This window comes from Anas platyrhynchos, chromosome 1 (genome assembly GCF_047663525.1).
Source record: "Anas platyrhynchos isolate ZD024472 breed Pekin duck chromosome 1, IASCAAS_PekinDuck_T2T, whole genome shotgun sequence".
NCBI classification, from domain to species: domain Eukaryota; kingdom Metazoa; phylum Chordata; class Aves; order Anseriformes; family Anatidae; genus Anas; species Anas platyrhynchos.
The window spans coordinates 125,304,743-125,329,508 of NC_092587.1; the positions used below are offsets into that span (position 1 = coordinate 125,304,743).

At 42.2% G+C, this 24,766-nt stretch overlaps 1 protein-coding gene across 11 annotated transcripts; it reads left to right on the forward strand.

The window, feature by feature from the left end:
* Nucleotides 1-1,698: 1,698 nt before the first annotated feature.
* U2AF1 (U2 small nuclear RNA auxiliary factor 1) lies at nucleotides 1,699-15,778 on the forward strand. Of its 11 annotated transcripts, none has more exons than XM_027448728.3 (11): nucleotides 1,722-1,856; nucleotides 3,767-3,854; nucleotides 4,085-4,141; nucleotides 5,905-5,935; nucleotides 6,534-6,600; nucleotides 10,871-10,920; nucleotides 11,542-11,640; nucleotides 12,528-12,661; nucleotides 13,019-13,111; nucleotides 13,226-13,326; nucleotides 15,072-15,326. In XM_027448728.3, exons 2-11 carry the CDS (start codon nucleotides 3,808-3,810, stop codon nucleotides 15,314-15,316), a joined length of 924 nt encoding a protein of 307 aa, XP_027304529.1. In that variant the 5' UTR covers nucleotides 1,722-1,856; nucleotides 3,767-3,807; the 3' UTR covers nucleotides 15,317-15,326. The 11 variants fall into 11 exon arrangements, with proteins under 11 accessions (XP_027304530.1, XP_038028574.1, XP_027304539.1 ...); XM_072028320.1 differs by lacking the exon at nucleotides 5,905-5,935 and adding an exon at nucleotides 7,421-7,487 and having other exon boundaries at nucleotides 1,786-1,856; XM_072028308.1 differs by lacking the exon at nucleotides 13,226-13,326.
* Nucleotides 15,779-24,766: the final 8,988 nt, after the last annotated feature.

A 24,766-nucleotide genomic window follows, 5' to 3' on the forward strand; every position in this document is an offset into this window, starting at 1 on the left:
AGTGGGATGAGGTTCAACATGGCTAAGTGCTGGGTCCTGCACTTTGGCCACAACAACCCCATGCAACACTACAGGCTTGGGGCAGAGTGGCTTAAAAGCAGTGCAGAAGAAAAGGACCTGGGGGTGCTGATCGATGCTCGCTTGAACACAAGCCAGCAGTGTGCCCTGGTGGCCAAGAAGGCCAACGGCATCCTGGCTCTTCTCGCAGACAGCTATTGATAGGTGCTACTGATCAGCTACTGATATGGCCTCAAGTTGCACCAGGGGAGGTTTAGGTTAGAAATGATGAGACATTTCTTCTCAGAAAGAGCAGTCAAGTATTGGAACGGGTTGCCCAGGGAGGTGGTGGAGTCACTGTCCCAGGGGGTGTTCAAGGAGAGGTTGGACGTGGTGCTCAGGGACAGGGTTTAGTGGGTGACATTGGTGGTACGGGGTGGTTGGACCAGATGATCCTGGAGGTCTTTTCCAACCCTAATGGTTCTATGTTTCTACGAATATGGCCATTTTTATTTGCAGTTCATCTGTTTTTTGTTTAATTTCCTTCAGAACCTTCCCACCTTGATCAATTGCTATTCCAGCCCTTCAGGATGTGATAACAAAGATCTAACTCAGATTTCTTGTCTGCATCCTTTGTACTGATGCCTAACTGCAGAAAGACCCTTTAGCTCCTAAGCAGCACCACTGTCTTCTCTGTAATTGTAGAAACTTTTTGGCAAGCCCATTAATTACATGCTTCAGTATCCATCAGAGGCTTCACAGTTTCCTTGATCCCCTGGCTAATGACTGTCATTAGTTTTTTATGTAAATATGTTGGTTTTAGACCTCAAAATGTGATGGCAGCTCCAGAATTACCTAGTCAAATGAGAGCACTTTAGAACAGGGTACCACTTTGGCAAGTAACAGGACTGTGTCCTGCTTCAGGAGTAGGGCCAGAATTTTACAGGTCTAATGTGTTTTTTGGTGCTTGTGTGTTTTGATGTGTGACTTCAGTGATTATTTTTTTTTCAGCCTGGTTTGTTAGCTTGTTCTCACACCGTGTGCCAGGAGATCACAGGTCTTCTTGACTGCGACCTGTCACTCTGAGTTTGGGCCCCTCGCTACAAGAAGGACATGGAGGTGCTCGAGCAAGAAGAGAAGGGCGACGAAGCTGGTGAGGGGCCTGGAGAACAAGTCCTACGAGGAGCGGCTGAGGGAGCTGGGCTTGTTCAGCCTGGAGAAGAGGAGGCTCAGGGGCGACCTTATTGCTGTTGGTAAGTACATTATAGGAGGATGTGGAGAGGTGGGGGTTGGTCTGCTCTCCCACGTGCCTGGTGACAGGACGAGGGGGAATGGGCTAAAGTTGCGCCAGGGGAGGTTTAGGTTGGATGTTAGGAAGAACTTCTTTACTGAAAGGGTTGTTAGGCACTGGAACGGGCTGCCCAGGGAAGTGGTGGAGTCACCATCCCTGGAGGTCTTTAAAAGCCGTTTAGATGTAGAGCTCAGGGATATGTTTTAGTGGGGACTGTTAGCGTTAGGTCAGAGGTTGGACTCGATGATTTTGGGGCTCTCCCCCCCACACACACAGCCCTGTGACTGCCATCATGGCGGCCGCCACCGCGTGGCGCGAGCACCCCCCGCGCGGGAAGGAGGGGGGGGGGGGGTGAGTGCGCGCCAATGAGGCCCGGCCGGCGGGGCGCGCATGCGCAGTTCCCCCCCCCGTCCCCCCCCCCCACACACACACCCCGCCGCGGGGCCGCGCTTCCGTCGCGGCGGCTGTGACGCGTGCGGGGGGCGCCGGGGCCGTCCGGCGGGCGGGCGGGCGGTGGGCGAGCGATGGCGGAGTACCTGGCCTCCATCTTCGGCACCGAGAAGGACAAGTGAGTGCCGCCGGGCGGGCGGGGGGAGAAGGAGGGAAGGGAAGGAAGGGAAAAGAAGCGGGCGGCGGCTCCCCGAGCGGCGCCGTCCCTCAGGGCCCGGCCGCCGTTACCTCAGCGCTGGGCCGGGCCCCGCCGCCTCCCCGTGAGGCGCCGCCGTTACCCCCCCCCCCCCCATCCCCCTATGTGAGGGGAGGGGGGCAGAGGGGGGGCGGCCGCGCGCTGCCCCCCCCTCCCCCCCCACCCCGGAGTGCGCGTGCGCGCCACGCTGAGGGAGGGGGCGCGCCCCCGCGGCGGCCGCGCGCGCGCCCGGCGGCCCCGCCCATGCGCCCCAACCCCCCCCCCCCCCCCTTTCCTTTTTCCCCTTCCCGTTTCCTCCGCGCCTCGTGGCCCCGGCCCCAGCCCCAGCCCCAGCCCCGGCCCCTTTTGTTTCCCCTCCCCGCCCGCCGCAAGGACGCCGGCACCGCCGCTCGCCCGCCCCCGCCTGGGCGCCTCGGGTGGCTTCCGCCTGCCCGCTGCCTCCTCCTCCTCTCGCTCTGCTTCCCCCTGGGGCTTTGTGGTGCCGCGCGGCAGGCCCGAGTCGCGCAGCCCGGCCCCCCCCCCGGCTGGCGAAAGGCGCTGTTTCGGCAGCCCTGCGTAGCCTCAAAGTCCTGTGCTGCTCGCTCGCCTTGTGTCCAAAAAGCTCAGCGGGACTCTCCGCAAAGTGCCGGACGTCGGAGCCTTGCTGGAAACCAATCACTTGTCTCAAGGCTTTCAAGATCACCAACTCCAAATATCAAAGCTTTATAGTGTTTTTTTGTTTGTCTGTTTGTTTATTTCAGCATAATCAGAAAAAACAGTAAGTATAACATAACACTACGAACATATTTTCAAAAACGTCTTGGATACTAAGCACATCACCATTCCCAGTAGAGCCTTTTGCCGGAGGTCAGACATGCTGTGCACCTTCATACTCTCCCCCCACACACACCGTGAACTGAGGAAAGAACTGCTGGTATTAGCTATGAACACAGAAATAGTCATCTTTCTTCCAGGACGACTCACATATTTTGCTTCACAAACATGTCTAGCCTGTAATAGTTTTCTTGCCCCCCAGAATTTTGCGTTCAGTTTTCCCAGTCCAGGTAACTACGCTCCTTACAGCTCTTCCTTTCATCATTCCACACGAATTATACTAATATATGTGAGAGTTGTACCGGCATTCCTAAACCAGCCTGGTTTTGAAGCTGTTACTAGCTGATAGTTGATTGAAGAAAAGATGCAATTACCTTGATGCAAAAATAAATGAATAAAGCTTTATTTTGAAATAATTAGTTGGTGGAAATGGCTTAGTTAAAGAATATACATGAGCAAAATAACTTCATTTATCTAACATGTTTTTTCCTCTTACCTGAATTACTTCCAGTGTTATGTTAGCAGTGCTCCTTTAGAGTACCATTAATGTGCGACTTCAAAGTGGTGGGTTTTTAAAACATTCAGAGGTGCAACTATCATTTTTAAAGTACGTTTTTTTTGTCTAGACCTGGGGGGTTGCATGAACTAGGATGCAACTCTGTAGCTCGCAGTGTAACTTTTCACCAGTTTTCACCTTATTTCCCATCCTGTCACACCATGAAATTGGCATAAAGACAAGAAGAGAGGATTGGAAGAGTAGAACAGCTGGGATTGCTTTTGTCAGTTGTGGTGTCATTAACGTACTTGGGGTTTGAGCATTAGGTGAAATTTATTAGGTAATTCACTGTGAATTAGGGATAAAGAGGAATGATTATGAACAGATCTGCTATAACGCTCTCCTGTTTCTTTTCTACATTATATTTTCAAGATAAAGGCATTTGGGGCATGTGTTTCATAGGAAGTGTATGTTAACGTCTTTCTATTCCAGTATGTAACTACTTTGGCTTTTTTACTTGCAGAGTCAACTGTTCATTTTATTTCAAAATTGGAGCTTGTCGTCATGGAGACAGATGTTCTCGGTTGCACAACAAACCAACATTTAGCCAGGTTTGTTTTCCTTTTGTTTTTCTTTTCCTTTTTTTTTTTTTCTTTTCTTTGTGGAAGTATATTCTTACTTTAAAACATAGATTCTCAGATACAAGTGAATAATTACAGAGCTCCAGATTTAACTAGTTCACTTTTGGCCCCAGTTTATATGGGGTTTTGCTTTTTTGGGGGTATTCCATTTACTTCTCCCAGCATTTCTAATTATCTCCTGTCACCCTTAATGGCTGCAGGAAGCGATGCTGTTGTAAGCTTGCCTGTAGTAGAGACCAACCAGTGCTAACTTTCAGGTGAGTGTGCCTTCTCAGTGATGTTTAGGCACTTAAACCGTCCCAGATTTTTTTTCATTATCACAAACAGTGGCAGCACGTTCCGCCCATCTCAAAGGTGTGAACTTAAGTCTTTTATGCATATAAGAGAAAAAAAATGATTATAAAAGTGACTTTTCTGTCATTACCTTTGCTCTCTGACCAGGCTCTTAAGTTTCAAGAGTAACTTACACGCTTCCTTTGAAAGTGAAAGAATTGTTTCTTGAAAGCAACGTGCCTGGTTGCTGAGGGTATACACATCGGTTAACTTGACAGATTATTTACTTTTTTGGCTATCTAAATATTACTAGAGATGAGACCTGTGACTGCACGTCTACTTAAAAAATGGTGCAGTGGATGATAGGGCTGCTGTTATTATTATGAGCTCTACAGTTTTCAGAAAACTTACCTGGAGAGCTGTACGCTTTGCCGTTTTCTATCACTGCTGATTGTCAGGGCATGCAGGTAAACAGATTTCTTTGGGAGTGCTTTGTAGTAGTGATAGCACTTGCGGAAGTTGTTGAATTATAAGTAGTTTTATCTGTAAGGGTAAAGTTAGTGGGGTCCTCTGGGCTGGTGTTGGTTTGGGGAGCACGAGGGAGGCAAGTAACATCTACAAGACTGGAGCTCATCGGGTTAAACCTCATAAACATGTAAGTGGGCTGGGAGGGCTCTGGGTGGGCTGTCTAGGCTGCTGCTGGTACTTCATCCACAAAAACAGTTTTTCCACTTACGGGAACTCACTAATTTTTAATATACGTAATGTTTATCAGAACATTGACCATTTTCCAAACCGCTCTGTGCTACTGACGTACATGGGCAGTGTGCTGAAATGTGCTAGGATAGAGGCTTGAGTTTAAATCATTAGCTGCTAGAAAATACTTTGAACTAGACAGCTTCCACAGTGGTTGTTTTAACATTAAAAAGAAAAGCTACATCTTTGCACCCAGCTTTTTGTAAGAAACAACAGCTCCCACTGTCCCTGCTGTCTTTAGTTTTGCTGTAGAAACTGCAGACAGAAATGCCACCTGAAGTGGGTCGGCAGGACGTGCTGCGCTCGGCTGCCTTGCTGTATGGTCACATCTGTAACGTACCTGGCAGTTGTCTAGGATCCATTACAGAAATCTTTATTTGTATGCCGACTGGTAATCAGCTGTGATAGAAAACAGAAGCACGAGTGTGTTATTAATGGGAAGTTACTGCCACCGAATTTTTATCTTCCCTTGCTATTGCTGGTGCAGCCCTTGTTGGAGGGCTGTGTTAGGAAAGGTCATGCAATCCAGAGTGATCAAATTACCACCAATCAGCAGAAACACTGTAACATATGCATGCTTCTGGCTCTCTCCAATTGTAGGCTAAAACATAGTTATTTTAAACCTGGGCCATGGAAGCACAAAGCTTTGGTTGGAATGACCATACCCATGATAACAAAACAAAACAAAAAAAAAAAACAAGGGTGTGTGATATAAATGTGATATTACAGATTCTGTACATGTTAAGTGGGCAGCGTATGTAGGTATGACATTGCTGGTCCTTGTGATTTCTTTAAGCTCTGAGTTCTTAATGTGACTACTAATATTAATGTGTAAGCTAAAATTATTTGGGGACTGCGATTCATACTAACGAACGTTGAGCTTGTATTTAAGTAATCAAATTTCAATTTTTGAGCTGCTTACAGTGATATGGACATTTGGATTTTTTTTGTAATATTAGTTTACTAACTTAAACATGGTTTGTTTTTTCAGACAACTTGATTTTAAGAAGAACGGTACAAATGTAAGGTTTCAAGTCTGCCTGGGCTAATTCTTCAAGTAAAAAGCAGAAGGGCTAAAAGGATATTGTCCTTATTTGAAGGATCGGAAACATGTGAACCTATGATGCTATTATATTATTTAAACAGAAATTCCACCAAGAAATTCCTGATACACAAAACAAGACGTAGCTCATGCCTAAAAAACCTTGTTGTCCGGTGTAACATTTTAGACTCTGTGGCATTATGTATTGTATGCTGTGCACATAACGCTCTTTTTTTTTCCCTAGACTTACAGTAATGAATCCGGTCTTGACAATACGATAAAGCTAGGCATATCCGTAATACCACGTAGCTTGATGTTTTAGGTTACTGTGCCTCACAACTCCCATTTTGAGGATAGCTGTTGAGACAAACGCAGCTCTTTCTTGGTGGTTAATTAAAACTGTTTTCATAATATGATGGTCTGGATGCAATTTTGGAAGATATTCTGCAAATTCAAAAGGAAGCCTTAAGAATAAAATATTACTTTTTAGATGTTTGCAAACAAGTTGTCTCTTTGCAATTGTCTATTATATGCACAGCAGCCAGTAGAATTCCCCTTTTTATTTTTTTTCCCCGCAGACCATCTTGATTCAAAACATCTATCGTAACCCCCAAAACAGTGCACAGACGGCTGACGGCTCACACTGTAAGTCCCACAGTTGGAGAAATTTTTTTAAAGAATGGTGTTAAAGAGCCCACTCCTAATTATGAGAAAATAATGTTGGCTTCTGAGCTGCTGACATAAAGCTGTTGCAAACAGGACAAGTGATGGAACTCTTCTTGCGCATAAATCAAGAACTTGTCAAATGTGTGCAATTCAGAATGCAGAACGTGATTTCATAAATTGGACCTGGTGCAATTTCTCTTTTGCACCGCAAAGGAAAATGTTTGCTTTCTAACACTGCATTCTTTTTTAAGGGTTCAACTGCAGGCATTTCTCAAATTCTTGATCTAACCAAAAAAATAAAAATAAAATAAAATAGGTATATTGGTAATGCACGGTAAGTTTCCCAAAACTATGGGTTTTCTTTCATCTTAACTTTTTTAGGAAAATGGAGATTTCATGTTATGCTCTGATATTGTATTACTTCTGTTCCTGGGGCTTTGCTACTGTAAAACCATTCAGGAAGACTAAATTTGAGCAAATAATTTTGACTATGGTTTGAATACTGCGTTTGGATGGTGTCTGTTACATATCTGCCTGAAGTCACGCAAACCCCTCTGTTGTAATAGTAGTCAGTAAAATAAATGAAAAAGAATACAATACTGGAGTGTCATGAGATCTCTATTACTTTACAGTGTTAGGTTGATTCAGAAAGGTCACCAGCTAAGTGAAAGTTCTCCTTCTTGGGAGAGAATAACCACCTCTTTTTCAGCACAGACTCGGCTAGAGCGACCCTAAAGGAAACCAGTTTCTTGTTAAAATTATTTTCTATAATATAAAGTTGTTGCGTTTTGTATTTCAGACCATTGCCCTCTTGAACATTTACCGTAACCCTCAAAACTCTTCCCAGTCTGCTGACGGTTTGCGCTGTAAGTTCATACAAGTTCCTTCACTGGTTCCCTGGGCTTGATTGTCAGAGCTCAGTGTCGACTTAAGCTGGTCTACCATATTAGTTTAACAGATCAAACTGACCACATTTCATTAAATGTGTCCAAAAAAAAAAAAAAAAAAGAGACCCAAACTTTTTTGTCCCACTCACCTTCTTCCCTACTCTGAAAGCTATGAGGGGAATCTGAATACCATCTATTAAATCGGAAAGAATTAAAATTGTATTTCCCCTGTAAAGCAGTCTCGATGCACTGCTTTTGTTTCCCCCTCCTTTCTCCCTGCCAGTTGCTTGCATCCTAGGAATGCTTTTCTGTATGTTTTATGCTATCCGTTCGGTTCCACTGACTCAAAGAGCAGGCCAATGACACGTTGACTTCATCCAGAACAAATTTCCTGCTCTGTAACTGTTAAGAGAACTTGAATTTGAAACTCTTCAGACTGCATGCAGAAATTTGTCCTAGGTTAATGCAGCTTTCATGTAGAGTCTACTTTGGAAGAATACGCTTTGACTGACAAACGCTTCCCTTTTGGCAGCTGTCCTTTTGGATAGGTGCATGGTTAAAATTCCCTCCATGCTTTGAAAATTCAAATTCCAGAACCAAGTTGCGTATTTACGTAGGAAAATAGATCTTTTTTAAAAGTACATTTGAGGAAGGGAAGCCATTTGGGTATGGTCATGAACTAATTTAATGACTCTTCATGAGGTAGGAATGGACAAAAGAGAAAACGCCTACTCTAAGACTGGCAGAAGTTAAATGAACAAGATTGTTTATCTGCAATTACTTCTCATTGTGATTGAATCATCATATTAGAATAAAATTAAATTTTAAAAGCTCTAGTATCAAAAAGGATCGGTGTTATACTTTAACTAATATTTCTTGTCGAAGTGAATATTGATTGTGTGGTAATAAAGCTTTGTTTGGCTATTCCTTTTTTGACTGTTGGGTTATAGACTACTTCAGATTAGTTACCAGCATTTAATTAGATGTGCTTTGTGAAACCAGCCACTGCCTTAAAAGTCAACACTGTGTCTTCTGCTTCTAAAAGTAATAATGGCCTGATTAAGTACCTTGTGCTTGTTTTATGTGACACAGTCAAGCTAGATGTGTAATGAGCTGTGTAAGTTTGTCTAGATGCCTAAAGAGTTTTATTGGTTTGTAGGCCCTCTTGTTGCAGCTGCTTAGTAGTCAACGCTGGTTCGGTAAACCAAAAACATCCAGTTGGGTATTTCCACTGTCCCTAAATTCTCGATGCGCTGGTAACTAATTTGTACAGTTACAGCAGTTTGGTCTGTGGAGCTGTTTCGATTGTACAGCTGCAAGAGTCCTGAGTTGAACAGATTCTCTAGCCTTCTCAATACTGGTATCCGACTTTAGTTTGTCTTGATGAGTGGGCAGCTATTTAACGGAGCCTAACTATACCTCGTGTGGTAGAGCTGCAGCTCTGTTACCAGTAGGTTTGCTGAAACTCTCAGCTCCCTGATTGTTGTTTTTGTGTTTTTTTTTTTTCCCCCCATTTTTTTTTTGTCCCTCCTTAAGTACTGCATGTATTTTAAATGAATAACTTGGGTAGCTGTTTAATGCGTTGTTTGTTGTTGCTTAACTGTCTTCCTTTCTATTGCCATCATAGAGGATTAACCTTAGTTTTGAACAGCAGTAGTTTTTCTGAGTATATTAAGTAGTTGTTGGGCTGCTCAAGGTTCAGATACCGGTGGCCCTGGGATATGAACGTTTGTAAAGCCTGTGCATATGTATGCTTCCCACTTAGAAGGACCTTCGTGTAGTCGTTAACTAACTGTTGCTGATGATCTCTTAATTTGACAATGGAATCAATCTCCTTACAAGCTTCTAGCACTTGTCCATTTGGTAAAAATTAATTATTCCCTGTGTGGCTCTCGGAGCCCTACCTGATATCTTAAAAATAAATCAGTGAATAAATCCTTAGATATTAGTAGGCTGTTACAAGTGGTGTTGGCACCACCTCGAGAATACAGTTAAGTATTAACTGTCTAGAAGTACTGGTTTAATGTTTGGTATTTCCTTAATTTGCTGTATAACCATGATGAAGCGGTGGGGAAGAAGAAAGCTCTGAAAAGCAAACATGTTTCAAATCCAGAAACATTGTTAGCCTGAACTACATGACAAGCCCCTCCTGTAGCCTTCTTCAGGAGGCAGCTGGGTGGAAGAAAAATAATTGCAGTTCCAGAGTGTGGCTGGTTACTATTAGTGACTTTGAAGAAAAAATGTCATGTTCTTCCAAGTGGTACTGTTAGCCAAAAATGCCTGAGCTCAAAGCATCTGTTTTTTCATAGCAGCCCAAACTGAATAAACTTTGCTTTGTTGGCTCGGTTTCTTTCACATTCTGTGAACTAAAACAGCAGTGTTTGTAATTTAAAGGCTGGAATATTTTTCTAGCATCAGATGCGGGGTTCATTTTAAAACTCCTCCGCTTGATCTTTATAAACCACTTCGCTGCTGAAGAGCTAATACAATAGGCTTTAATGTATACAGCTTAATTTACCATAAAATGCTATAGACTGACAGAAATAAATGAAAATCATTTTTTATTTCTTAATCCTCTGAAAAATCAGCCAAACTTATATTGTTTCTTGTAGCAGCAGGCAAGCAGCACTCATTTGTGAAGTCCAGCTTGGAGCATGAAAATAACCTGACTATATGGCTGGCTTACCTTGCACTAAATTACTTTTTTTGCAGGAATATAGAAAAACTCAGTGATACTCAAACAAAAATATTGTTTTCTGTCACAAAGCATTGTGGTACCCTTCTTTGAGACCACTGAGGAAACTCATTTTAGTAACTCTTCTGAGCAAATTCTTTAAAAATAAATAAATAAAATAAAGAAATTCTGAGTTGTTTCACATCGTGAACTCCCAAATTCTGGTGTACACGTGCTGGAGATGGAGAGGTGGACTTGTTAAAATGAAATTCTGCATATAGGAAGAGAAACACTAAATTGTGATCATCCTTAGAAATACGCAGATATGACAAAGCACTTGCCTTCTGTTTAGGTAAAACTGTTGGTAGATAGTGGGATTGTGCATCAAATTGAAATGATATTTCAAAGCAGTTCCTTTCCCCTTCCTCCCTTGAAATTTGTGGCATACAAGTTTGGTTCCGATTTAAAACTTGTTTGGATTTGATCATGTCAATATAGCGTTTTGACATAATACTTTGGGGGACTTACAACTGTTCACACATTTTTTAATATTCCTACTAGTTAGCAAAATGCTATATGGTGTCCTTTATGCTCCAGACGGCATCTCTAGATTATGTTTTGTAGTATAATCAGAATCTCTTCTTCCTTTATTACGGGCTCTAATCGATATGACTCTTGATTTTTACAGGTGCAGTGAGTGATGTTGAGATGCAGGAACATTATGATGAATTCTTTGAGGTATGTGGAAAAAGCAGTGCTCAAAATGTACGAAAGTATTCTCGAATTTCTAGAAGCAAATAAGTTAGATTCAGTGTATATCACAAGTAAATAGATTCAGAGAAAAGAACTGGTTTCCTTAGGTGTTGATAAAAACTTGAAACTTTCAATACTGAGTGTTTGCTGGTATAACCTTCAGTTGGTTTGCCTTTAGCTTTGCTGTGAGTAGTAGGCTTTGTTTAAAAATCAGCAGCCTAAGCCATGTAGCATTTGGTTTCTGTAATCTCCTTCTCTTCTGCAAATTCAAAAAATGTGTAATTCTTTGTATAGAAATAAATCTAAGGAATACTATAGCTGAGAGACTTATATTTAGTATTTACAGTGCATGTTCTGTGTTCCCTAAATACCATATGCTTAATGTTTTCCATAGCTACTTATTGTATCCTGTTAGAGCTGTGCTTAGAGATGGACACATAACAGGCCAAGCAAGTACCAATATTAAAATCAGAAATGTGAAGACTTTTTTTTAAGAACAACTTTCTTTTGTACTAATTATCAGTTAAATATATTACTTCTGTATTTTAATTAATGTGCTCCAAAATTTAAATTTAAATTTTATTTTTTTAATTGGTTTGTGTTTAGGAGGTCTTCACAGAAATGGAAGAAAAATACGGCGAGGTTGAAGAGATGAACGTTTGTGATAACCTTGGAGACCATCTAGTTGGAAACGTATACGTAAAGGTAGGATAAAAATAAATGTTTATTGTGTACTGAATAATAATTAACTGGTGCTGTACTCACATCATTTTTGTGAAGGTCCTAATCTTCTCTCCAACTTCTTAATATAAATTGGAAAGTGAAAATAGTAGAATCAACACAGTCTCCACTGATGGACTGCTTAGTTTGCCAAGATTAATTGTGGGTCTTTCTTCCCATCACGCTGCTGTTAAAGCATCTCACTATGAGCAGAGGTTTATTTTCAACAGGTGTGTTCATTTTCAACAGGTACACTTATTTTCTGACTTCCCAATTACACAAAACCTCTTGTAGCCAGTTGACATTTGGCAGTAGCTGGCTGGTTGAAGGTGTAAACTGACATTAAATACGGGTAGAATGAGCGAGATTGTTTGAATATTTTTACTGTACATTCCCATAAAAAGAAAGTATTTTGAGGCCTAAAATTATTGTCTGTGTAGGCCATCATAATTTAAATGAGTGAGAACTAAGGTTCTTATGCTGATTTATCCTAATTTCTCTTAAATGAGTGAAAAAGTTCTATTACCTTTGGATCGTTGGCAATATAGGAAGGTACTCCAAAGGATTTGCCTTTGCTTGAAGTTGTACTAAGATGACAGCGTTCTCATGTTCTGTAATGCAAGCTGCAAAACTAAAAAGGCCAAATAGAACATAACAAAGAAGATAATATTGGTGTTGTAATTAGCTTTCCATTGATGAGGATTTGGAGCTAACTTTTTTACCTTTGATTTGACTGTCCCAGGAACTCGTAAGTAGCTTCTAGTTTGATTGCTAGCCTTAGGCCACAGGTATGGTGAAGCTGATTTGGCAGGAATCTTTGATCTACTACTGCTTCTCTGTAACATGAGAAAATGTGTTAATTTTGCCCTTAGTTTCGCCGTGAAGAAGATGCAGAAAAGGCTGTGATTGACCTGAACAATCGCTGGTTTAATGGACAGCCCATTCATGCTGAGCTTTCACCTGTGACCGACTTCAGAGAGGCCTGTTGCCGTCAATATGAAATGGGGTAAAAAGTGACTTCCTGTTGGCTTACCTGTGAAATGCCTGCACAGACAAGATGGTCGCGTGGGGTGTGGGTTTTATGTGTAGCTTAGAGTAGGAAGGGGAAAAAAAAAAAGAGGCTTCGGGTAACATTATGATCAATGTCCTGTTACCAGGAGGACCTGCAGGCAGCATTTTGACATTTGCTGTCTTCTGCATTTTGATCTTGGAGCTAGTCAGTTTCAGTAAATGATGGTGATTTACTGCTCTTAGTATGAGAGGTGATTAACTTGTAAATTGCTGAAGGTCTACTAGGTAGGGCTTAGGGCAAACTGATTTGGTGTAGAGCTGGGAATTTTAACTGTCTTGTATTCTGTTTCAGGGAGTGTACACGAGGAGGTTTCTGCAACTTCATGCATTTGAAGCCCATTTCTCGAGAGTTGAGACGCGAGTTGTATGGGCGTCGTCGTAAAAAGTGAGTTTGCTTTTAAACACAATTAAAATAGATAAACTGTAGATCAGTTGCTGAACATTTTGGAGACAAACCTTTAAACTTAAATCCTCTCTTGCTTTTTCTGGCTTATACCAGTGAAGGGCTTCAAGTGACCAACTTAGAACAAAGGAATGAGTCTGTAAAACAACTGAAGTTATGGTTCTGTCGGGCATATCTGTGGATGAATTCAGGACCTGGTGTGTTTTTACTATTTCTCCTAGTCTGATTTAAGAGTTAATGCCTGGCTTTTCTAGCCAATATTTGTTTGTGACTAACAGGAGGTTAATATTAATACTACCTTACATATTTATTAAGGCACCATGTAGAAAAGCTTATACCACTGCTGTTACTGTGACATCTTTTTTATGGATGGCTCACTTTGAGCTGGATTGAAACTCCTTATTTTTAGGGATTTGTTGTTTAGGTTAAGCAAATAAAATTGTTGGGTTTGCTTTTAGGTAGAGCACAACTTTGCCTTTCAATCTTGGGCTGGGATTATGAAAATGTTTCTTCCTATGAATGTCTCTAATTGGCAGCATCTTAGAATCTGTGAGGACAAATTTAACTTTGGAAATTCAGATTAAATTGCTTAGGCAATTGTATTTTTGCCTAAATATTTTCCTGAAATATCACAATATAACACTGATTTAAGTATAAATGTAAGCTCTTAGGATGCTTGAATGATTTGTGTTGGGGGGGAAGAAAGACAAAATATGGTCATCTTAACATGGTCACTCTTAAGAATCTGAATCTAGGTTTCTTTGCCATAGTAAGGCATTAGTGCATCAATCTTTTATTGCAATAAAGATAAGACTTGCATGTTTGGCTTTGGAATATGATTGTTTTACCCGTAGGCCAATTTCAATCTGTGGTAAAACAAATACAATATTTGAGTCCTCCATGCAGTTTGGTCTTTATTGGCCCTGTTTAAATTCTTTATGAAGCTGAACATGTCACATGCTATCAGTAAAAGTTTGATATTTAAAAAAAAAAAGTTCTTGCATCAGTTGGGCTTTGCAGGTAGATCGTATAGACTAAAATGGCCTGAAAGCAATTTTCAAACAAAACGGAATGACCTGCATCAAAGTTTCAAGTAGAAACTAATGGAACTCCTGAAAAATGAGTTAATTTAGCAATTCTAAAGCTCAGTGGTATTGAAGAGTTTTGTGTGTGTCTCCATGTCACAGTAAAGTTTGTCCCCATTTATACTCCCATCCCAAAACAGCTTGCTTTGGAACAATATTCTGTAAACCTAGACTTGGAGCATTTGTTTCCATGATCTTTTTAGCTCTACAGCTATTGAAAATTGTAGTGTTTACTTGTTTATTCTGTTACAGAAAACTTATAAATCCATCAGTGTAGCTGTACTAGCAGTACGTTCTGTCTGTGGTTTTAGCTTTCTTCCTGAATTTAAGTCATCAACCCTAGAGGCAGAGAAAATTATCTGCAAACATTGATGGCTTCTGGAAGTGGAGGGGGAAAACAAACAAAAGAGAACTTAATATTGAGCTGCTAGTTAATGCAGTTGATTTAATAAAACTGGACTTGTAAACAGCTGTAGGCTTACCCTGTGTGTAGTTAAGAGCTATTCGTAACTGCAAAAGCAGGTGTCCCCTTTTCTTGCTGCTTCAATTAGCAGCTGCACAAAAGTGCATTTGGTTCCTCTGCATGCCTTTCCTGAAGTTTTGTACATAAATTACAATGGGTGACTGGCAGTGAACAGTTGAGTTTTTTCACAATATGTGTTGCCTCCTCGGTGTTACATTTGTTCAGTGCAGAAAGACAGGGTTTCACAGTCTGAGTGCCAACTTACCAGTACTTGTAATCCCCTATTGTCTTTCTTCTCTGCCGTTACTTTCATCCTCAAATGTTCCGCTGCATTGTACTGCAAGTGAGTGACTGAACGCGGTGAAACAATAAAATGTTCAAACTTTCTTTGAAGGCATAGATCCAGGTCGAGGTCCCGTGAACGTCGGTCTAGATCCAGAGATCGTGGTCGTGGAGGTGGTGGTGGTGGAGGAGGAGGACGCGAACGCGATAGGAGGCGGTCAAGAGATCGTGAAAGATCCGGTCGATTCTGAGCCATGCCATTTTTACTGTATGTCTGCTAGAAAGTGTTGTAGTTTGACCAAACAAGTTCATAATGAGATTTTTTTTAAAGATGGGCTTCTGAATAAAAATTTGTAGTGATACAGTATTCTTTGTGTAACTTGTTTCTTGTGGGGGGAGTCTTTTTAACTGTCATTCCTCTATCTTGACAAATACCTGGATTAATACTATGCCTGAGGGAAAGGTGGTAAATGTATTGGAGGAGCGCCAGTTTTTTGGTTTTTTATTTTTATTTTTTATTTGGGTATGATTTGAACTGTTGATGAAAATGTGTGTGTATATAATATAAAATATTATATACATAGTAAAAATAATATACTGCTTAAGAAACAGTTACATAAGTTTCCCTTTTCTGCTATGCTGTCTGCTTATTTAGGTTAGTTTAGGCACATTTAAAAGGAAGGCTGTGCGAAGTGCATTTATTTACCAAGTAGATATGCTTAGTTACAAAAATGTATGTTTGTTTGTTACCAGAAGTCTGTGCTCTGTCTATCAATGTGACTGTGGCATTTACAATAAATCCAGTTTCTTGGTGTAAAATCTAAAGCCTATTTTCTAAGCGCTCTGGAGTAGTTGAGTTGCTACTCCTGGCAGTGACAGAGTTGATAGTTCAGGGTTTTTTTTTTTATGATTCTTGACTAAATTACTTGTCTTGGCTAGAAAGTTACCTAGTGCAGCGTGTGTTGGGGGGAAAAAACAACAACAATGTTTTTATCGCAGTGATTCCTAACAGGCCAAGTACGTTTCTTAAAAACTCATGTTCCATGCAACAGGATACATAGGAGCTATTGAAGGAAATAAAAGGTCCTAAATACGAGGACCAAATTGCTTAACAGACTGAATTTTTTTCACTCTCTGTTCTCCTAGCTGTTGTTTAACAAAAAGCACTTCACTAGTGTGCGAGATGATAGCAAACTATCATGCTAGTGGAAAATATTTTTTTCTAGCTTTATTTTTCATGAGGTCTGAGGTGTGATAAAAGATAATGGACAGATGGCAGTTTCCTCAGAAAAAAAAAGACTTCTTCCATTGAATTGCACAATAGCTATATTTCATAGGCGGTGTCTCCCTTAAGGAGTTAAAGCTGTAATTGAAATGTTGCTGAAACATCTCTAGAGACTGTTTGTACAATGGCTGACTTTAAATCCATTCATGTCTGCTTTTATTCAGTTTGTGACATTGCATGGAATTTTGGTCATATTTCTGCAAGATACACTTCACATACACAAAACTACCTAATACAATATAGTTTTCCAACATGAGAAAATTTACTAGTGCTTCTTTAACTCTCAATCTAATAACTTGCTAAGTGATAGATCTTCTTGGTTAATTAAAAAAAAAAAAAAAGAAAAGAAAAAGAAAGGATATGGAAGTGTCCAAAGCAGCATCTCTGTCACCAAAATAAGTACAAAACCATTTTGCTCACAGAAACTTGGAGCTGGCAAACCAAATGATAATGTAAAGTGGGCTTGTCTAAAAAATATATATGTTTTACCTCTTGGAACTACATTCTTGCACCAACTCCATTTGAATTTATTTTCTTTGTACTGGATAGTTTAACCAAACAGATTGTGGAATTTATTCTGCCAGTAACTTCTTAAAAGAAAATCATCTCTACATGAAGGTTGCTTCACTGTTTACATTTTGTTGCAAATACATAAATCAGGACCCGATGATCTTTCGAGGTTGCTTCCAACCCCTTGAATTCTGTGATTTCTTTTTCACTGAACGCAATTGAACAGTGCCTAAAATAGACGGCTGAACTGAAACCTGTGTTATTTTTGCTAGGTATTAGGAATTGAATGTTTCTAACTCAGTTCTTGTTTGCAGGATATTAATCCAATTCCATTCCTTCTTCAGTGAGATTTAGGATTATTAGTGAGCTAATTCAAATCTCAAGTTCAAAAAGGTGAGAAGAGCCAATGTTTTTTTTTAACACAGGATCTAATATAATGTCATTCCTATTTACAGATGCTCAAGATCTTTTTTTATATGGATTGTCAGCAAAAGCTAATGTGCTCTTTAAACAAGTTAATTTAAACGTGTCCTTATAATGGCTTTCATCTGTTTATGTAAACACTGCTAAACAGCAGGTGCTTTTTTGTGTGAACAAATAGCAGAAAATCAGTTTCTAACCCCCCCCTTATAACTTTTTATTAAGAAAGCAATCTTGAATTCCACCAAATGCTTCATTTTATGGTCTGATTGCTACCCAAAAATTCACCACATAACTGGAATATGTCACGGAAAGCAAGAAAACAATGAATTTTACTGAATACTCAAAGGGGGGAAAAAAATGCAACTTGTACATTGATTGTTACTTGATAGTCTGGCTAGTGACAGCATCCAGCACATAAACCAAGCTCATGGCAAAGCTGCAGTTAGTACACAGCCTTACAGGTGAACCTACCAGTAAAATTCATCAAATTTCAAATTTTAAACTGCACAAATTTGGTTAAAGAAGTTGAAAACAACCCAGTCCAAACGGGATTGGTTTGCCAATACAAAGGTAGGAAATCATCCTACTGACTTATTCTCTTGTTGACCCTGTTGTCTTAGAGTAGGATTTCCCCTCTGCCCGAAAGGTATACCTATGTCATATGGATATTTCATTGTTGGCTCTTCTGTTAAACAGTGGATCTTAATTTATGGAATTCCTTTACCTCAAATAAGTGACAGCATACAGTATTTTCTGAAGTCTGAGTCAATTAGGTTGAAACTGTTAATCCCAAATGGCTTCCTCTTATTTGTATTTGGCTCTTATTCTGTGAAAATGCTGCTTGTCCATGAATATGATGTATGTTGAGACTGTAAAACCAAATGGAGAAAATTTGTTCAAAATAAAGCCTTTTTTATAAGAATCTGACAAAAATTATCCCTTTCCTTTAGATGGGATGCTGCTGTTTAGATGACTGATGAGGACATAGACTACAAGTTTCAAATCCTTAGCTGCTGGCTTGAGCTACTTTTTCAAGTGATTCTTTGACTTGTTTAGGGCTGGTGGAGCGTGTCTTTAATTCATAACAAAAATAACCATGTATACTTGATAAGGTTGAAGTATCGAAAGAGTACACCTTGGAGTTGGTGGGTTGGTTTTTTATTATTTATTTTGGGGTTTGTGCTTTGTTTTGCTTTTTAATTGGTAAGGGCTCTGGTTGAGTAATCCTGTAAGTTTCTATTGTGGTGGTCTACAGAGATTGAGAATGCTCATTTTTGACAGAAAACATGTTTAATTAATGAAATTAGTAACTGAGAGAGGACATAGTTAATTAAAGATGATTTTTCCTGTTGTTGCATGGCTCAAACTGTAAAACTTTGGCAATGGACAATGATCATTAACTCCCACTGTCTTTTACAACTGCAGCTTAAGCTGAATGTGTCATCTTTAACATACTAGAACAGAAACTGCTTTCATAGCAGATGGGGGTATGTTAATCGGTTGGTTCTCCAAGCACTGGTAACCACCAGTGGCTGCAATATTTATGATTGGTCTGAAAAAATGCCCTGTTCTGGGAAAGTCAGAGCTGAAAATAGGAGCCATGTCAGTGTGCACTCACTTCAGCTGGTATGGAAGTAATACCTTGTAGGTAAGGCTGTCACAGAGGAGAATATTTATAGCTGTGCTGATTTACTATTCAGTGCAAGGACGAAGTGGAGCTGTATTACTAGAGTGCATAACTTTACCTTGGAATGCATGAATTTCCATCTTAAAAGAACTCAAAATTGCAGCCAACTATCTGTAGAACCATCAGTGCATCTCAGTCTTGAATTGACACATGATGCTTTCTAAAACTTTGCATGAGTATTTCTGAATTCATTCCACTGGCCAATTTTATTGTATTTATTTACAAATGTCTCCAGTTTTTTTTCTCTGTGCAATTTTTGATTTGTTAAATCCACGTGTATGGGGAAACAGCACGTGTCCTGAACTACGTGGATGATTCTTCCTTGTCAGCAATGTGCTCATCAGCCATAAATATCTGATCTGGTAATGCACATCATGTTTAATTTCTTGTGAAATCGTATCCTCCAGCGAGAAGAGCCAATAGTGACTGCTGTCTTCACCCGTTGTTTCAGCAGCAGCAGCACCATTTCAGAAGGTTCCTTGTCCTCCTCCATCTTCCTGCTGGGGGTTATTGCCAAAAAGGTGTCAATTCAATTGCTCCGTTTCAACTGTCAATTAGATTTATGAGAATGGGTTGAATGGTGAGAGCTAACAAACCAGGTGTGCCAACAAACGCTCTGGTAGCCAGTGTCTTAGTTTCAACGTACACAAAGTGGGAAAGGGAAATGTGCTGCTTATCTCACCTCTAGCTGCTGAGGCACAAATGACTACGTGGTGCTCCAGTCGCCATCGGGTTCAGCACTTCTCTTGTAGCTTTGCTTTTGGTGTTTGCTTTTCTAACTGTATTATTTTGACAGGACCAAAGACAAGTTACATGCATTCGTACATCAGCAGAGCAGGAAGGTGATAACTCCTGGTGAAACGGTGGGCAGCGACTTCGCGGGCGAGCTGGAGCCCTGTGGAACAGTTTGCGTGAGTATGGTTGTCCCTTTGATCCCAGTACCTTAAAAATATTCAGAGCTCTGACAGCTGTCCCCACTGGCAAGAGAAGTTATTGATTCAGGTCTTCCTTTGGGACAAACTCATTGAGTTTTGAAGAAAACTTGCAGAGGGCTATTTCTCTGAGCACTGTGCCATCAGTGTGCTGGAGGTCACTGACTTGCTTCCAGCTGCCACAGTTTCCAAAGTTACTCTTTTAGTTAGGTCTGGAGGAAAAAAAAAAGTTTCTGCTCTGGTTTTAGTGTCTACAAGGCAAAGTGGGAGAAAGGCAGCACACAGCAATCAAGCCAATCTCCCTGCCCCTCAGTTTTTCACAGAAAACCCTGTAGTCTGCCAGGTTTAGGCCTGCTGTGCTTCTGCCAGCACCTGACTTACTTCAAACGTTGCCACCTATGCAGCTGAATTCTGGCTGTATTTCAGACCATTCATTCTCCCTTTCTTCCTGGAGCTGTCTTGGATTCCAGCCAGGAGAAAGGAGGAAGGAGGCAGCTGCTGCCATTGCAGCCCGGTGCACCAGCCTTGGGCCTGAGGGCTGCAGGAAGAGTCAGGGGAGCGACTGCTCTTTTCCCTTGAGAGCTAAGGCCATTGTTGTTTAAAAGAAAGTTGATAAAGCTTCACAGATCGGAACAATTGTGCGTCTTCCATCTCTTCCTCTTCCTCCTTTCTCTTTAGTGAACATGGAAGATGCCTCCACTCTTCTTGTGTTGGTGGAGAAAAAAAATGTTCTGCAGCTGCAGGAGGAAGAAACTGGATAGAGGAACTCTGAGGCAGGACTTGAGGAACTGATTTCTGAACAATGCACAATCAGAAAGTGAGCAGACTGCCTTACAGACTTTAATACTGACTTTAATATCACATTAATTGTTGCTGGGCTGGGGATGGGCAAGGCAAATTCCAAAATCTAAGCCAGGCCAAAATCTGACCAAGTAGTAGCCTCATTAATGCCTGGACCAGTCTTTTGTGCTGGAGGGGTTTGACTCATGATTTTTGACCCTTTCATGTGACCATGTTGACCACAACAAAGAGACATCTAATTGCCCTCCTTGCTTATGTTGCATGGAGGCGAGCCTTTGGTCTTTAGCCAGCTGTGTGAGTCTCAAACACACACACGGTGGCAACTTCAACACTTTTTGAAAAGACCATCTTCAGCAAAGGGCACGGATCTGTAGGTGAAGGGAGAGCAATGGTTTATGTCCTTCCTGTAGGACTAGGAGATGACTTGAGCGAGGTTTCTGACACTCTCCCTCTCCACCCAAGCTGTTATAAAGTCTGGATGGGTGACTTGTCAGATGAGTGAAAACCGGGTCATTTGGGCTTGGAAGGTCATACAAGTCACAAGTGTAGAGCCATGGGGGTCTGTCTGTCCTAGTAACTGTCCCATCTTCACATTTTGTTTATCAGTGATTTCGAGGAGAAAAGGAGCGTGTCCTCACCAGGTTTGTGGATGACATCAAACCAGGGCAGTGCGCCTGGTGCAGTAGAGGGTAAGACCATCCTCCACAGGCACCTGGAGGGGGTGGGCCAGCAGAAACCACCTGAAAATTGAACAAGGACAGACTCAAAGTCCTGCTTTTAGGTAGAGCAAGCCCCTGATAGGGCACAGAGTGCCTGGCTGGGGAATGGCTCTGCAGGAAAGGCCCTGGGGGTGGCAGAGAGCAACAAGCTGGACATGAGGCCACAGCACGCCCCAGCAGCACAGAGGTCCACCTGCATCCTCAGCAGTATGCATGGGGACAGCCAGCTGACTGGGGGAAGTGACTACTCCCATCTGCTCAGCACTGAAGGGGAGATACTGCCTACTGTTTGGGGCCCCTGATATGGAAAAGTCATCAATAAATAGGAGTTATTGGGGTGGATGCTCGGAGACAGTAAGGAGCTGGAGCGGTGGCCCTGTGGGGTTGCCCAGCCAAGGGAAGGGATGACTGGGGAACCTAGCAGCTGCCTCCTTGTGCCTGCAGGCAGAAGAGAAGCCATGATCTTTACTGAGGTCATCAACTGAAAGGGGAGGTTCCAGCTGGGTGCAGGGAAAACATTTTACCTGTGAGGACAGCCAGGCACTGCACCGATTGCAGGCCCTGTCCTTGGAGGCTTTCAAGACCCAGCTGTTCAAAGCTCAAGCAACCTGGGCTGATCTCTGGACTAACCGTGCTTTGGGCAGTAGCCTGGACTGCAGACCTCCTCAGGTCCCTTCCAACCTGAGTAATTTTGTCGTTCTGATGGCCAGCCTAAATCCTCATTGCTGCCACTTTGACCTTTTCCACTTTCCTCCTGTTCTAAAGGAACTTGAAAAATGGTTTATCCCCTTCCTTATTGCCCCTTAGCTAACTGGAGCCAGTTCTGCCCCTCTTCAGCTTTCTGTTCTTCAGTGCTTCCTCTTGAGTCCCGTTTCTCTCTCCAACTTCTTGTTGTGCACTTCACACCATGTCCCACGTTGGCCATATCTTTTCCGAAAGTCAGCACGGCAGATTGGACATGGTACCTCAACTAAGCGCACCAGCGCCGGGTGCCATGTGTCCTGCAGACTATATTCCTGTTTGCGTAACCCTGTATGGTGTTTGCTTTTTGCACAACAGTGGGGCATTGTTGACTTGCATTGAGTTTGCATGACGCTATAATCATACATTCCATTCTACACAATTGCAGTCCAGATAGTGGTTGCTCCAGCAGCTCATTGCTCCTGCCTAGCTGTAAAATTTTGCATGTGTCCTTATTGGCCAAGGTCCTATTTTACTTTGCCACCTCATTTCTCCAGTCTGTCAAAGATTGTTCTGAAGCATGATTGTCCTCCAAATTGTTTGCAGCCTCTCCCACTCAGTTAAAATAAAATCTGGAGTGGCTCCTCTTTGGCTGCTTTTTCCTCCCTCTATATAAAAAATATTTCCTTGAGCTCATGGGATTACCTAGTGCACTCCCTTCCCAAAGAGGTTCTGAGTACCACCACTGCACAATGCTTCTTTGGATCATTTCATTACTCGTTCACAAAAAAAAACAAACAACACCTTCCTCTACCTGATCTTCCTCCATTAGGGATTCTACCACAACAGCATTTGCCCTTTGGTCATTGATTGCAGATGTCCAGCTGGTGTCTTTCTCCTTTACCTTTCAGTCTTCAGTAAGTGTATTCATCACTGGTATGAGAAACAAGAATTTTTGCCATTTTTAAGCAAGTTGTTTAATGTTTCGGTCAGCATCACATCACTGCTGTGCAGATCAAGCAATAATCTTGATTATACACCAACCCTTTCTGCAACTCCTTTTTCCTTATGTGAAAAGCATTGGCAGATGCTCCTGAATCTCAGGAAATGGTTTAAGTGGCCCCACTTATGACAATGGCGGCAAATTGCTGGTTTATGGGAGTTATTCACAAGGCTGGCTTGAAGATTAATCTAAGTGCCCCACTGATTGGGCTTGGTCGTACTGCCTAATTAGGATGCAGCAGGGTCAGGAAAGTTTTATATATCCATTTCCAGCCACCGTGACTGATTTTAATGCTACTCATAGCAACGGCAAGACAAAACTCCCATTTTCTTTGAGTCTTGCAAGCTTACCTTCACCTGGCTGCTGCCACGGGGAAGGAGATCAGCTGTTGAGCACAGAGCTGTGGTGCCATTACAGATGGCATTCCCGTTAGCATCACACATTACGTTCAGATAGTTTCCAACATGCCTACTGCTGTTGCTTGGTCTTACAAGTCTTCTCTGAGGTATCTCTCTCGCAGTTTGAAGGAGCTGGCAAACCCATCTGTGCTGCCGCTTTCGTATCTCAACGCCCGTCTGCCTGAACATGCAGTGGCTGCTGCAAGTCTGGCACTTGAGACAGAAGAGCTGACTCAGTGCTTCTTCCCTTGATCCTTCCTAAAAGGCATAAGGAAAAAAAGGTGTGGTTTATCCCTCCTTGGGCTCGGTGGGTACGCCTTCAGTTTTCAAAGATTTGCACCCACTTTCTGGAAGTTGTAGCCATGTTTCAGGCCCAAGGATTCATTTTTTTTTTTTTCCTTCTGCTGTGCTTTGCGATGCTCTGCATTCCAGCTGTGCCATTCTGTAATTTAGCAGCACCAGAGGCAAGCCGGGGGCTGCTCCCACGTGCTTTTCCAATAGGTGTTTTCCCAGCGGTGCTAATGGATACCTGTGCAAACCAAACCTTACATGCATGCTTCAGATGTAAATAGCTAGGTGAACAGTGGTTTAAAGTAAATAATTGCCCTATTTAATAATTGTATTTTCTAGTAAGCCTTTCTTCAGGAAAAGGAGGATAACAACATAGAATTCAACGTAGGTTTTACATCCATTTTGGTCTTGATGCAGGCAGGGGGAAAGCAATGTATTCATGCTTCACGGTGGGTTTTTTCTTGTGACCTGAGTGTGCATTTTAGCATATGCAGCAGAACAGATGCCTCAGCGTTGCTGTTTATTTGCTTTACTCACCTTTCTCTTGATGTGTTTGGAGTTTATCAGTGTTTTTCCTTATTGTTTTTGTTTGTTTTGGGGGTTTGATTCTTTGGGGGTGTTTCGGGGTGTGTTTTTTTCACCCCATGTTCTACTCACGGTCCATTTCCTTGCCAGGGCGGCCTCTCCGTAACCCCAAGGCTGCCCATTCAGCCTCAGACCGGTCGCACCCGGCCCCACACCGCCTTTTTCCACCCTAACCGAGCCACCCTGCCCCTTCCCCTCCATTCCCACACAGCACCCCATACCCCGCAGCGCGCCTGTTGGCACGGCACCAGCCTGCGGAGGTGTAGAGCCACCTCCTTCCATCGCAGGGACCACGTGCGAGGCACGGGGGCGAACCACGCAGTTCAGACAAACCCTCATTAATCAACATTTCTCTTTATTAACATTTTCACACAGAGCCCTCCCCCCTCCTCGCCCCCTCTTCACGGGGCCGCCCGCCATCTTGAGCGGGCAGCCCCCCGCCGACGCCCCCGCCTGGGCCAATCGCCGCGCGCCGTGCCGCCCCCTCCCTCG

Excerpts from the sequence above, each read along its gene's own strand:
- U2AF1 (XM_027448728.3), top strand. The coding sequence starts at position 3,808 with ATGGAGACAGATGTTCTCGGTTGCACAACAAACCAACATTTAGCCAG. Across the intron at positions 5,936-6,533 it reads TTAAGAAGAACGGTACAAAT|ACCATCTTGATTCAAAACAT; the intron begins GTAAGGTTTCAA and ends TTTTCCCCGCAG. Across the intron at positions 6,601-10,870 it reads GACGGCTGACGGCTCACACT|GTGCAGTGAGTGATGTTGAG; the intron begins GTAAGTCCCACA and ends TGATTTTTACAG.